Consider the following 14,659-nt stretch of genomic DNA (forward strand, 5'->3'; position numbering starts at 1 on the left):
GGTAGAAAGGGGGAGGTCAGGGAGGCCTTACTGCATCTGCTGTTTCTCAGTTATCTTCAGCTCAAAATACCAAAGTGGATATTTTGGGGTGACATGTTCTGATGCCCTTCATAGCCATCCTGATGGTGTCATGTGGTATTTCATTGTGGTTTGAATTTGCTTTTCCCTAAAGACTAGTAGTTTGAGTACCTTTTCATGTGCTTATTGACAGTTTGCATATTTCCTTTGGAGGAAGAAATTAAAATTGTGACTATTCAGATCATGGCTTGTTTTGCTCTGAGGACAATGGCTTGAAGTGGGGTTGGAGAGGAATCTAGGAAATCACTTGAGAAGTAGCGGCAGTAATTTAGTTGGAGATGATGGTACTTGGAGCATACTCTGGATGGTACTCTGTTGCCCTTCTTCAGGTTCATTTTAAGCCTGTCTCCTCTCCTTAATTTTTCTACTTTTGGGCCATATGGTGTGTAATTCCTTTTGTAATTTCTGCAGTTGTGTGAGAACTTTCCCCTGGGAATCCTAAAAATATTCAGAAGTCGGTCTTAGGTCAAAATAATGATGATGAAGCTAATATGTTACTGAACCAAAACTGTGATCCGCCCACCTGCAGTAAAGCCAACCTAATCTGCTGACACTGGGTTGTTGGGAAGGAAAGTACAGAGTTTATTGTAAGGTGCCATACAAGTTGTGATGCTGATAGCTCAGCTTCTTTGTACACTGGTGCCAAATCAAATCTCAGAGACAGAGTTTTCGGTGAAGTAGAAAAGGATAGCTTTAGTGCTTTGCCAGGGAGAGGCAGGGAGACAGTAGGCTCCTGCCCTCGAAACAATGTATCCTCACTTGGGGAAGATAATAGGTTTTATAGTAAATGTTTAAGGAGGGTATGGTCATTCTGCGGCTACTCTTCTGAAGGGTTGGTGGTGAGGTAGGTTGGAGTCACCATCATCAAACTTTAGGTCCAACTGGTCTTGGGTCTGCTTACTTGTGGGAATCATACCTTAGCTTAAAGACATTGTTGTGTGTATCCTTAGATGGGAAACAGGACCTTGCCCTAAAGCTGGTCCTGGCTGTTTCTCCCTGGTCTCACATGCTTTCCCTTCCCTAATTAACATCTGCTTGTATCTGCCCCATTGGAACTCAGGGAAGGGCATGGAGTCTGAATGAAGGTGGTTTCTTATAATCAAAGAAATGGGGGACACAGAGGCCTGTGGGGCCCTGAACGGAATCAGTTGTCTGGGACAGATAATGCTCAAAAAGTCCCTTTTCTGGAGGAAGTTTTTATAGACAAAATTTGGGGTGAGGGCTGTATGGTGTGTGACTTTCTTCTGACTGGTTGGTGGTGAGGTAACAGCTTGTGCTCAGCGTGAAGTTACCATCTCCTACCTGTGTGGGGACTTTCCCTGCAGAAGAACTCAGAGGTGTGTTATGTATATTCTTTGCGGAGGAACCAGGACTGTGCCTCATCACTGCACTATCGTGTTTTTCTTTTTGGCCGCCCCATGTGGCGTGTGGGAATCTTAGCTCCCTGACCAGGGACTGAGCCCATGCCGCCTGGAGAAGCGGGGTGTCTCAGCCCCTTGGGCCACTGGGGAAGTGTCCCTGTCACTGCACTGTTGTTTCTTGACTCTTCCTCTTTTGTTTCTGCATTCCCTTACTTTGCTGATTAGCAATTATTTGACTCTATCCTTTGGAACTCAGGAAACGTCTAGGAGGCTGAATGAAGTCTGTTTCCTAAGAACAAGAAACAGGGGACACCGAAAGGACTTGTATCCAGGAGATTCCCACTGGGTCCTGCTCGGTTTCAATAATGATTTTACTTTTGCCTTTAAAAACTCCAGCTGTTACTTGGGACATATTTGAAGTTTTATTTTTTAAAGTAATTAGTAAGAAATTAATATGGGGGCCTAGAAGTTAAGATTGAAAAGTTTTTATATTTTAGACTGTTTGGGTGGAGGACGACTGCTACGCTGGATTGTAGCCATAAGTCCCCAGTGACAGTGTAGGCCTTTCAGGTTTCTTATTGTCTCTATCTTGATCTAGGTGGCCTTTCAGGAGCTGAACTGGTACTTGAAGGACAAAGAAAAATTGGGGAGTTCAGTGTTCAAGTTCTCTGCCATTTGCAACAGAACGTTGCACAGAAATGAGTCAGGGGATAGAAGGGCTCCAGGTTAGACATTTACAACTGTCCTCCTGTTTGCATTTCATGGGGCACGAAAAAGTGGATTTCAGGCCTGATACCTAGAACTGTTAGCATTTCCTGAGACAAGAGTTAGATGGGCTGCAGTTGAGGAATTTACAATCCGCTTCCTGTTTGCTCTCCAAAATGGAAGTAACAGCAGAAACAAGGTAAATAGCCAGTCTTTGTCTCTTGTAAACACCTTAAGGTAATAGTCATGGCAAGGACAAAGAGGGGCAAAACCCTATTTGAGTAAAGGGTTAAGGAATCTCTACTCCCCCTTCTTTTGGGACAAGGGAGATGCTACACATTCACAGAAAGGCTCTTTGTGGGTGGGTCAAAAGTCAGGGGATAAAGAGTATTGCTCCTCCCAGAAGCCTTCACTTTGAGATCCATATTGACTGGGGGGTGTGTGGGCACCAAGGGGAGGTCCCAGAGTAGGTCAAGTGTGGAGAAAAAAACCAAATAATTGGCCTGAAGGAAGACAAAGATCGATAAGAACTGAGGTATATAAATGACTTGACCGCCTCCTTGTGGGGCTCCTCCTCACTAGGGGGGTGCCTGTACCCTCTCCGCTCCGGGTGTACGTCTCTGCCTTGCTTCTGTCTTAACAAACTGCTTCTCTGTGTGCTCTCCCGCTTGTTGTGCTATGTCTGTAGTACCTGCATTTATAGTTTCTGCCTCTGTGATAAATGTATTTTTTACTGGGAGCAAAGTTCCAGGGAGAAATAGCTTCTGGCCTCTAGCCATTGCTGATTCTGGTTTTCCTCCAGGCTCGTCAGCACTGGGATTAAAAAAAAAGAAAAATTTCCAGGTGGTTTTAATGTGAAGTATTCCCTCAGAAGAGACCAAAAGCAGAAGTGTATCCTTTTTGGTATTTTAGTCACCTCTGCTGGGCTTGCCTGGAGTAGCTTGTGGAAATGAACCCTGAGATAACAGTTTTCAGGTCTTCTTGGGTCACTGTGGAGAATCCTCATGGACTGTTGAGTTGTTCAGCTCTTTGTCAGGCAGAAGCTGGCTCTGGGCCATCATTTCAGCTTAGAGAAGGCTCTAGGGTGTCTTCCACACTCATTTATTCCTTGGTGTCCTTCTGTAGTTCCCTCATATCTTGAGGGATTAACAGCTCCCAACTTCTGACCTCTTTGCTATTCCCAGAGACAAACCCTTTTAATAGTAAAACTTCTTATCTCTATAGAAAACCATGTAAGAAACACAAGCAAGTTACGCAGGGTATAAATTTCACACTGCAGAGTCCCTTTGAAATTTCCCTGACTTCCTTCTGAGATGGTCTGCTTTAATTTTGTTGTAGGCAGTGGTGAGTAGACACATTCCATGTAGAATCAAGGCTACAGAGATCTTTCATGAAAGCCCCTTTTCTGAATCTGTGGTACAGTTGGGTCATACACAGTATAGAACCAAAAGGGGGGTTCTTTATTTAATGTTTGCAGCTTCTTTGGGTCCCCTAAACTGAGAAACTCGGCTTCCCTGTTCCCTGGGATTTGTTACTCCAGGGATATGCCCTCCTCAGCCGTGCTTGTGCCTTGTCTCCTCCCAGGGTTTTCTCTCTGTGTCTGGTGTTGGTACTGCCTTTAAGCAGAGTTTGTGTTCATGATGGTGAGCAGTCTGTCATTCCTTTTTGTAAAAATTAATTAATTTATTTGACTGCACTGTGCATCTTGTGGGATCTCAGTTCGCTGACCAGGGATTGAACCTGGGCCATGGCAATGAAAACCCAAGAATCCTAACCACTAGGCCACCAGAGAACTCCCCAGCCTCTCATCCTTAAGCTTGTACCTCCTTGGAGGGATTTTACCTCTTATGGGTTAGGCTCCCTGGGTTTAACTATTCTCTTTCACTAGGCATTCCGGCTTCCTTACCCATGAACCTCCTGTTCTCTTCCTAATGCCATTTACACTTTGGGGATTTGTCACTTTTGTGAAGTTTTGCCACTTTTGTGGAGTTTCATATGACCTAGGAGTTCTAATATGGCTGGGTTTAAGGACCCTTTTGGAGAAGGAAATGGCAACCCACTCCAGTGTTCTTGCCTGGAGAATCCCAGGGATGGGGGAGCCTGGTGGGCTGTTGTCTCTGGGGTCGCACAGAGTCGGACACGACTGAAGCGATTTAGCAGCAGCAGCAGCAGCAGCAAGGACCTTTTTAAAGGAAAGAAGAGACCCTGAATGGAGATATAGATTCTGAATTTGTGGATTTGGTGATCCTTGTCAAAGTTCAGGCAAGTGAAGTGAGTGGTCCTGGGTATTAAAAAATCTTAAGCAGGCTAACCTCGTAAAGCCTTACTTTAGTCATCTTTGGAGTGGGAACAACAACGTTTTTTTTTGAGGTTATGTAAATAGTGAATGAAATAACCTTTGTGAAGTGTTTATTTCAGTCTGGACAGGTGATAAGGATTCAGTACTTTCACCACAGTGGTTGCTGCTGCTGCTCTTTTAATGCCGTTGCTGTAAAAGAGGGCAGTGGTTAAGAGCCTGAGCTTTGAATCCTCTCTCTCCCACTATCTAGTTGTTTGATCTTGGGTAACTTTTTTTTTAAATGTAGGATATATATATCTCTATTTTTAAAAAAAATTATTTATTTTTAATTGAAGGATAATTGCTTTATAATATTGTGTTGGTTTCTGCCATACATCAACATGAATCAGCCATAAGTATACATATGTCCCCACCCTCTTGAACTGGGCAACTTATTTAATGTCTGTTTGCTTCAGTTTTTTTCAACTGTTTAAGTTAGAATATTATTAGTATGGGATATTGTGAAGATTAAATAAGCTAATTTATGTAAGGAGATTAGAGTAGAATCTGGTATGAAGTAAGTAAGTGTAGTGATGATTGTTGCTGTTATTTAACTGAAGTATCCTCTTGCTTCTGGTTTTAAGTCTCTTCCTTTGTGGCCTTGGACAGATAACAGTAGCCTAGAGCTTTTTAGGCCCTCATTTTAACCTTCGTCTGCCAAAATACCTTCAGGTCTGTGTTCTCAATTCTCTGGTGATGTCACTTTTCTGGCTTTGTGGGCATGCCACCTTTAGAACCCTGCTGTGACTGCTTCAGGACAGATTCCCAGTTGATTTTTCCACTGGGTACTGGGTTGGATAATCTAGCACTCAGGTCAAACTTGAAAAGACATAAGCACCTGTAAAAATGTGTGAAGGAAGGTTTATACATGTGAAAGAATGTTTTTAAATTTTGCTTGGGAGCCCATAATTTCTATTTTTTCTGAACTTAAATGTAAAAATACTTGTAGAAAAAAATATTAGGTGATGTTTACCTTACTTTGTTAAACAAAATTTAGTAATCCAATATTGATATTAATGATACTGTTTCAGTGAACTCTGAAGGAGTTTGTTGGGTGCACGGTAACTGAAGAAAAAAGCAGAAGAAAATTAGAAAATGAGTTAATTCCTTAATTTTTAATTGCTTTACATAGTAATTAACATACCTAGTTGGTGGTGTAGTCTTGGTTGTAGTGAGGTTTGGAAAGATAAATATACTTCAGTTAGAGTAGATGGGTAGACCTTCAAACCTTGAAGCTCCAGAATTTATCGGATGTGTGTCAGGGACTGGGTGGCAGGGTGGAGTAAAGTAAGAATGGGAATTTTCTGAACCAAAATTGGCAGGGCAGTAGATCTCCCCCTTAAGCATAGCTCAACACACATGCGTTTGCTAAAAAACTTTGATTATATGTGTTTTGTATTTTGATATTTTGCATAAGATCATTGAGTAAATACTTTCTTAATTTATTTTCAAAAAGGTTTGAAAGCACCTATGCTAGAAATCAAATTCCTAGGGCAAAACAGGATTTTCCTGCTGCTTATCATATATGCTGGCTTATAAATATGTGTTGAGAGTGATTGAATGCTTTACCTTCATTGATACTATATTCATTTCTAGTCATACTAGCCTCAAACTAGATTTTATTACTTCAGTTAAGTAGGTTGGAATTAGTGTGTTTTATTTGCCCATACTACTTTAGGAAGTTAAAAAGCTCTTAGTGATTGTTTTCATTAAGCTGTGCAATGAATTTTTTGGACTCTAGGTATATTTCTCCCTGAAGAATTTTATCCCATTAGACATAATTGAAGAGTTTTCTTCACTGGATCCTTTGGTGGTTTGGGCACATTATTACTGTTAAGATGTTTATGATTCCTTGATTGTTATTACTTTATCTCTTTTAAAAAACTGAAGTATAACTTTTCAGTTTTTCCTCAAATTATAAAAATACATACCTGTTTAGAATTGTAAATTTGGAAATGTAAAAAAAAGAAAGTGCTTGTCATGTCTGGCATAAACTTAAAAGTATAAACTTAGAAATTATGACTTATTTTTCATCTTAGGTTGGTTATTTTTTAAGATGATCCACTGTCATTAGTAGTATTTTCTAGTGACGTTGGCATACTTATTGTGGGCTTGGTTTTGTTTTTCAGACAGCCGTTTTGATCTTCCCGTCTGTTTTACCTTTCCCATTCTGACTTTCATTTTGGAATCAACTTTTTTTTTTTTTAAAGGAGAAGGAGGAATTGCTTTCACACATTTAGGTTGGTGACTTGTATTGGAAGAGTCTGATATCTCTATAAATCTTATATATTCATCGTTTTAGTTACAGATGATGAGAAGTTATTCAAAGAGTTTCATGACCATGGTGGCATTTCTTTCAGGTAGTTCTAATGAACTGACATTTATTTCTAGTCTAAATTTTTGAAGAGCTGTGTAAACAGAGCTGATAAAAGACCTGGAGGCTTATTTAGTGATAGAGAAAATTATCAAAAAGAAGACAGTACAATTCCAAATGAAAACTGTAGAATCTCTTCTTTAATCTATCATTGTCTATTCTATTACTGATACAGTTAAGACTAATCGCCTTTTTTCTTCTCAATTTTACAGAGTTATTGTGAGTTGGCGGCAACCTTGCTGAACATGAAGAATATACATTAGAGGAAGAGATATTTTTCTTTCACGTCTTGATTGCTTGGTGACTTGCCTCTAGGTACCATTTTTCAGTTGAGTCTGTTTGGTTCCTCAGAAATGGTTTTTACAATCTCAAGAAAATCCATGTCCCAGAAATTGAGTTTACTCTTGCTTGTATTTGGACTCCTTTGGGGATTGATGTTACTGCACTATATTTTTCAACGACCAAGACATCAAAGCAGTGTCAAGTTACGTGAGCAGATACTAGATTTAAGCAAAAAATATGTTAAAGCCCTAGCAGAGGAAAATAAGAACACAATGGATGTCGAGAACGGCGCTTCTATGGCAGGATATGGTAAGATAACCATAGAATATTCCTGGTTTTCTCCTCTTCATCTCGTCCCCATTTAATGATAATCATGGAGATCCAACTCACTACTTCATGCACAGGTGTTCACAAAGTAATTTTGTCTTGACTTTTTATTATGAAAAATTTCAAATGTACTGAAAAATAGAAACCTGATAAATACCCAAATAATCCATCACTGAGGTCTTAACAATTCTAACATATTGCAATACTTGCTTTGTCCAATTTTTGGAAAATATTTAGATTTTAAAAAATGTGGCATTTTACTGCTAGATAATTCTGTATGTGTCCCTAATAGAATGACTTTTCCTGCATAATCAGTACTGTTGTCATCCCTAGTTCATATTTGTGTTTTTCCTGATTGTTGCTTTACTGCTGCTGCTTTGTCACTTCAGTTGTGTCCAGCTCTGTGCAAACCCCATGGACTGTAGCCCGGCAGGCTCCTCTGTCCATGGGATTCTCCAGGCAAGAGCACTGGAGTGGGTTACCATGCCCTGCTCCAGGGGTTTCACATTACTGTAGAGCATCAATCGCATAACATCTGTGAATTCCTGAGAAGCAGCCTTCGCCCGCGTCTCCACGGTTGCTTGTCGCCATTCTCCTTTTCACATCCCACTTGCTGCTGTGTTTGAAGTTCCTTGTGTGTTGTGTTCTCTCTTGCCTTTAAGACTTAAAGAGAAGAGCTAGATCATGGTGCGTGTATATGAATGTGGGGACTATTTCAGTATCTTTTGAATTAAAATTGTACATGTATGTATTTAAACAAGCAAACATGTTATGATTGTAAAAGGGCAGTTTTTACCACCTCCAACAGCCCTCAAATTTCCCATTCCTTAGAGTCAGCCATTTAAAATTATTTAATCTGCTGTATTTGGTGATTACATCCGTGCCTCTAAATAGCATGTTCTATGAGCTACTTCTTGACTTTTTCACTTACAGGAATTATCTGTTTACCTCTCATTACAAGGTGAGAGTTCAGCTTTCTTTCTTACTCCAAATGTCTTACTCCAAATCCCAGCCACCCTAGGCTACTTTCACACACACACACACACACACACACACACACACACACACACACGTGCTTCCTGGCCCATCATAATTTTGGTTGGAACAGTAATTAGTATTTTATTATTATGACTGTATTGGTGGCATTTGTTAATATTACTGAGCCATATAATACATAATGGTTACTTTTCCTTTTCTGTACAACTATATTTTCTCCTGGAAATAAAATCTATAAGGATCAATTCTTATTTCTTTGCCTAGTTTTCTATCCCCACAGCCATATAAATCTCCTTCCGTATATTCAGACACATTAGGTATTTCACCACTTTTTTCTTGAGTAAAATCTTTCCCAGAGCCTTTGGATTTGTTCTGGACTGGTCTGTGTCCTCTCTAGGCTTCAGTACTGAATTGTTCTAGGATCCCACTCCACCACCATCCCGTGGCTGCCCTTTTCCTCTGTCATGTTGGATCTCCTGTATCCTAGAATCCTGGGACTTCCCCTTTATTAGGGGAACAGACCCACTGGGAATTTTCTCAGAAAGGTAGAAAAGGAGAAAGTCCTTGCATATCTGAATATCTGAAAAGCTTTTTTTTTTTTTAATTGCTACCTTCTATCTTCATGCTTAACTGACAGTTTTGGTACTAGTTTGGAAATAGTTTTCATCTGATTTTAAAGGCTTTGTTCTTTTTTTTCCTTCTTAGCTTCCATTGTCCTTTTGGGAATCTAATGCTGTTCTGGTTCTTCAATCTTTATATGTGACTTATTTTTGGATGCTTATAAGATTTTTGTTGTTCTGAAATTTCTTTTAAAAAATTTATTGAAGTATAGTTGATTTACAATGTTGTGATAATTTCTTCTATAAAGTGATTCTGTTATAACTATATACATATATGTACATGTTCCTTTTCATTTTTTTGCCATTATGATTTATCACTGGATGTTGAATATAGTTCCCTGTGCTATGCAGTAGAACCTTGTTGTCTTGAGATTTCTTGATGATGTGCCTGGGTATGGATTCATGTGCTGGAACCTCAGTGGGCCCTTTAAATCCTGAAACTTACATCATTTATTCTGGAATATTTTTCCAAAATTGTTTATTTGATTTTTTCCTGCACATTGTTTTCATTCTTTCTTTTTAGAATTGTTATTCAGCATTTGGGCCCTCTGAACTAGTCCTCTCAGTTCAGTTCAGTTGCTCAGTCGGGTCCGACTCTGTGACCCATGAACCATAGCACACCAGGCCTCTCTGTCCATCACCAACTCCCAGAGTCCACCCAAACCCATATCCACTGAGTTGGTGATGCCATCCAACCATCTCATTCTCTGTTGTCCCCTTCTCCTCCTGCCCTCAATCTTTCCCAACATCAGGGTTTTTTCAAATGAGTCAGCTCTTCCCATCAGGTGGCCAAAGTATTGGAGTTTCAGCTTCAACATCAGTGCTTCCAATGAACACCCAGGACTGATCTCCTTTAGGAAGTACTGGTTGGATCTCCTTGCAGTCCAAGGGACTCTCAACAGTCTTCTCCAACACCACAGTTCAAAAGCATCAAATCTTTGGTGCTTAGCTTTCTTTATAGTCCAACTCTCACATCCATACATGACCACTGGAAAAGCATAGCCTTGACTAGACAGACCTTTGTTAACAAAGTAATGTCTCTGCTTTTTAATATGCTGTCTAGGTTGGTCATAACTTTCCTTCCAAGGAGTAAGCGTCTTATAATTTCATGGCTGCAGTCACCATCTGCAGTGATTTTGGAGCCTAGAAAAATAAAGTCAGCCACTGTTTCCATTTTTTCCCATCTATTTGCCATGAAGTGATGGGACTGGATGGCATGATCTTACTTTTCTGAGTGTTGAGCTTTAAGCCAACTTTTTCACTCTCCTCTTTCACTTTCATCAAGAGGCTCTTTAGTTCCTCTTCACTTTCTGCCTTAAAGGTGGTGTCATCTGCATATCTGAGGTTATTGATATTTCTCCTGGCAATCTTGATTCCAGCTTGTACTTCCTCCAGCCCAGCGTTTCTCATGATGTACTCTGCATCTAAGTTAAATAAGCAGGGTGACAATATACAACTTTGACGTACTCCTTTTCCTGTTTGGAACCAGTCTGTTGTTCCCTGTCCAGTCTAACTGTTGCTTCCTGACCTGCATACAGATTTCTCAAGAGGCAGGTCAGGTGGCCTGCTATTCCCATCTTTTTCAGAATTTTCCACTAACTCCTCTTTATTTGCTTTCCTAGTTTCCACCCTTTAGTCTTTTTGCTTTATTTGTTAAAGTTTTTCCTTAGCTGTATTTTCAGTTCTATATGGAATTTTATGGAATTTTGTCTCTTTCATTTTTAACTGCTAAGGGCTCCGTTTTTGTTATTTCCCTAAGGTTAATTAGTGATGACTTTTCTGAAGTGTTCTTAAAGAGTGAGACACTAAAACCTTGATGGGAAATGCTGAGTTGCTGAGTGGTGTTCACTCAGATGATCTGACTGGGTCATTTGTTTGGGCATATCCTTAATATTTACAGTGACTTCTGATTACTAACTACCTGTAATTCAGCCAAATTTCACAGGTTAAGGGCGTAATCCTTCACAATACTGCGTTTACTTCAGACACCAGCCGTAAGTTTGGGTGTCCCCAGGTCATCTCCACTTTTTTTCCAGCTCTCTACAAGTTCCAGGGTTCACACTATCCTCTCAGATTTATAATGCATGAGATCAGCTCATGGAACTCACTGAAAGTACTATACTAACTGTTATAGTTTTATTACTACCGAATGGAAATCAGAATCAGTCAAAGGGAGAGACAAACAAGGCAGGTCTGTGAGGATTCTAGGTGCGAAGTTTCTGTTGTTTTCTCCCTATGAAATCAGAACACATTGCCCTCCTGGCATGTCAGCGTGTGTCAGTATTAAGAGCATTGCCAGTGAGGTGAGCCCACCGAAACTTCAGTGTCTACAGTTTTTATTGATGTTTCATTTGGAGGTATGATTGATTGAGTCATTAGCCACGTGGTTGAGCTCAATTTCCCAGTCTCCCTCACCTCTCCCCTACTGGAAAGCCCTAACCCTCTAATCACAAGATGGGTCTCTCTGTATGGCTTGCCCCCATTCTGAGTCACCTCCATACACACTATCTAGGGGCTCACCAAGAGTCCCAGTTTAACACATTATTGACCCGGGGTGGTTTTTGCAGAAACTAATGCCTCTGGTGCTAATCTCTGGTCAATAATATGTTAATATCAAGTGCAGTTCCTTGGGCCCACCATGAGTAACAAAGACAGTCAGTCAGGAACTTCCTGGCATTCAGAGTCTGCCTTCCAGGATCCTGGGACAAAGGCCAGCTAAACTTTTCTTTCCCTTTTAAAAAAATAATTAACGAATTGATTTTTGGCTGTGCTGGGTCTTTTGTTGCTGTGCGTGGGCTTCAGTGGTTGCGTCACGTGGGCTTAGTAGTTCTGGTGCACAGGCTTAACTGCCTTGCTGCTGCATGTGGAATTCTCCCGGACCAGGAATAGAACCTGTATCCCCTGTGCTGGGAGGTGGGCTCCTAACTACTGGACCACCTGGGAAGTGCCCCAGTTTTTAAATTATAGTATCAGTGTCTGTTCATGGCAAATAGATGGGGAAACAATGGAAACAGTGAGAGACTTTATTTTGGGGGGGCTCCAAAATCACTGCAGATGGGGACTGCAGCCATGAAATTAAAAGACGCTTACTCCTTGGAAGAAAAGTTATGACCAACCTAGAAAACATATTGAAAAGAGACATTGCTTTGCCAACAGAGGTCCATTTAGTCAAAGCTATGGTTTTTCTTGGAGAAGGAGATGGCAACCCACTCCAGTACTCTTGCCTGGAAAATCCCATGGATGGAGGAGCCTGGTAGGCTACAGTCCATGGGGTCACGAAGAGTTGGACACGATTGAGTGACTTCACGTTCACTTTTCACTTTCATGCATTGGAGAAGGAAATGGCAGCCCACTCCAGTATTCTTGCCTGGAGAATCCCAGGGACAGAGGAGCCTGGTGGGCTGCCGTCTATAGGGTCGCACAGAGTTGGACACGACTGAAGCGACTTAGCAGCAGCAGCAGCATGGTTTTTCTAGTAGTCATGTGTGACTGTGAGAGTTGGACTATAAAGAAAGCTGAGTGCCGAAGAATTGATGCTTTTGAAGTGTGGTGTTGGAGAAGACTCTTGAGAGTACTTTGGACAGCAAGGAGATCAAACTAGTCCATCCTAAAGGAAATCAATCCTGAATATTCATTGGAAGGACTGATGCTGAAGCTGAAACTCCAATACTCTGGCCACCTGATTCGAAGAACTGACTCATTTAAAAAGACCCTGATGTTGGGAAAGACTGAAGGTGGGAGGAAAAGGGGATGACCGAGGATGAGATGGTTGGATGGCACCACCAACTCTACGGACATGAGTTTGAGCAAGCTCCAGGAGTTGGTGATGGACAGGGAATCCTGGCATGCTGCAGTCCATGGGGTTGTAAAGAGTTGGACACGACTGAGCGACTGAAGTGAACTGAATATCAGTATGTTTAGGTCTTTTCTCTTAAGCAGGTCAGACTCCTTAGAGAAGGGCTTCCAGTCTCTTCCAACACTTGCAGGACATCTATGCCTCCAAGTGTTCTGGGAGCGAACACTTTTTCTCTGAGCCAGGGAAAAGGGTGCGGTGGGAGGAGTGGCCTCAGTACTCACTATGTGAACTCTCACTTCCTGCTCCAGTTTTCAGTGTGGTGCCCAGGCCTTCAGCTGTTTTACTGGCTTCCAAAAATGCCTCTCAGATGTTCTGCAGTGGTGGAGGGGCCATTGCCCAGTTTGGAGTAGCAGAGAAAATTTAGCAATCAGATTTCTTTATAAATCAGTTTTTATCCAGTCCTTTGGTTTTTGGTTCCTTTTTTACTCCTATTTTCATTAGTATCTGATACAGCAATTTCTGGGCCATTTGGGCTGTGTTTCTTTGGAGAAAAATGAATTGCTTTTTGTTTTCTCTTATTTTTTTCAATTTTTTTTTGGTTTCTGTTTCAAGATCCTACTTTTCCAGGTATGCTAAATCAGTTATCTAGGACACAAAGTAGCCATTCCTCTCCTGTGGGTGCATGCTCTGTTGTGTCCAACTTTTTGTGACTCCGTGGACTGTAGCCCACCAGGCTCCTCCGTCCATGAAATTCTCCAGGCAAGAATACTGGAGTGGTTTGCCATGCCCTTCTCAAGGGGATCTTCATGCCAGGGATCGAACCTGCATCTCTTGTGTCTCCTGGATTGGCAGGCAGATTCTTTACCACTGACACCACCGGGGAAGCCCCAGGTCTCATCCATCTGCTTTCTAGCTTCTGGAATTTTGTTGCTGTTGTCTCCTTTCTTGTTATCTTTGGCCTCATCCATGTATGCATGAAAAAAAGAGAGCGTGAAAAAGAATCACCTTTACTGTTTTGATGGAGTATCTCGAGTCAGCAAAGGTTTAAGTGCCTTTATTGAGTTAACTATTTTTATCTGGGAATGCCCTGGACACTTTTTTATTGTCTTTATGATGATTTTTATGAAGTGATGAGGGTTAGTCTGCATTGGCTCTTGAGAACCAAATATTGTTGACTAGACATGGAGTTCAGAGAAGGCAACGGCACCCCACTCCAGTACTCTTGCCTGGAAACTCCCATGGATGGAGGAGCCTGGTAGCGGGCAGTCCATGGGGTCGCGAAGAGTCGGACATGATTGAGCGACTTCACTTTCACTTTTCACTTTCATGCATTGGAGAAGGAAATGGCAACCCACTCCAGTGTTCTTGCCTGGAGAATCCCAGGAATGGGGGAGCCTGGTGGGCTGCCGTCTGTGGGGTCACACAGAGTCGGACACGACTGAAGCGACTTAGCAGCAGCAGCAGAGATGGAGTTGGTATAAACTGAGATGGCGGTATTAGTGGCAGATGCAGATTAAATGTTACATTGTTTTGCATTCTGTTTAGTCCAAGGACACTGATAGAAATGTGAAGAAGCAATTCTTTTGGAAAAAGAAAAAAATTTCTCTGCTTGAGCAGAATAACTGATATTTTTAAAGGTAGCTGTTCTGTGCTATGCTGGGTAGCTGTATATAACAACTCAGTTATAAGAGCAAAATGAGACTCATATACACATGGTATCTTTTAAACTATATTTAAAATATATGGTGGAGCTAGTTCAATGTCAGTGAATATATACCTGCA

At 41.2% G+C, this 14,659-nt stretch overlaps 1 protein-coding gene across 1 annotated transcript in view; it reads left to right on the forward strand.

Annotated features, from left to right (window-relative positions):
• Nucleotides 1-14,659, forward strand: part of CCDC126 (coiled-coil domain containing 126) — a 48,170-nt gene that overhangs the window by 10,434 nt on the left and 23,077 nt on the right. The window contains exon 2 of the mRNA XM_068973160.1: nucleotides 7,069-7,447. Within this exon, the coding sequence (XP_068829261.1) occupies nucleotides 7,210-7,447 (238 nt within the window). The 5' untranslated portion in view covers nucleotides 7,069-7,209. The remainder of the gene's footprint in view (nucleotides 1-7,068; nucleotides 7,448-14,659) is intronic.

This window comes from Capricornis sumatraensis, chromosome 5 (genome assembly GCF_032405125.1).
Source record: "Capricornis sumatraensis isolate serow.1 chromosome 5, serow.2, whole genome shotgun sequence".
Lineage (NCBI taxonomy): Eukaryota > Metazoa > Chordata > Mammalia > Artiodactyla > Bovidae > Capricornis > Capricornis sumatraensis.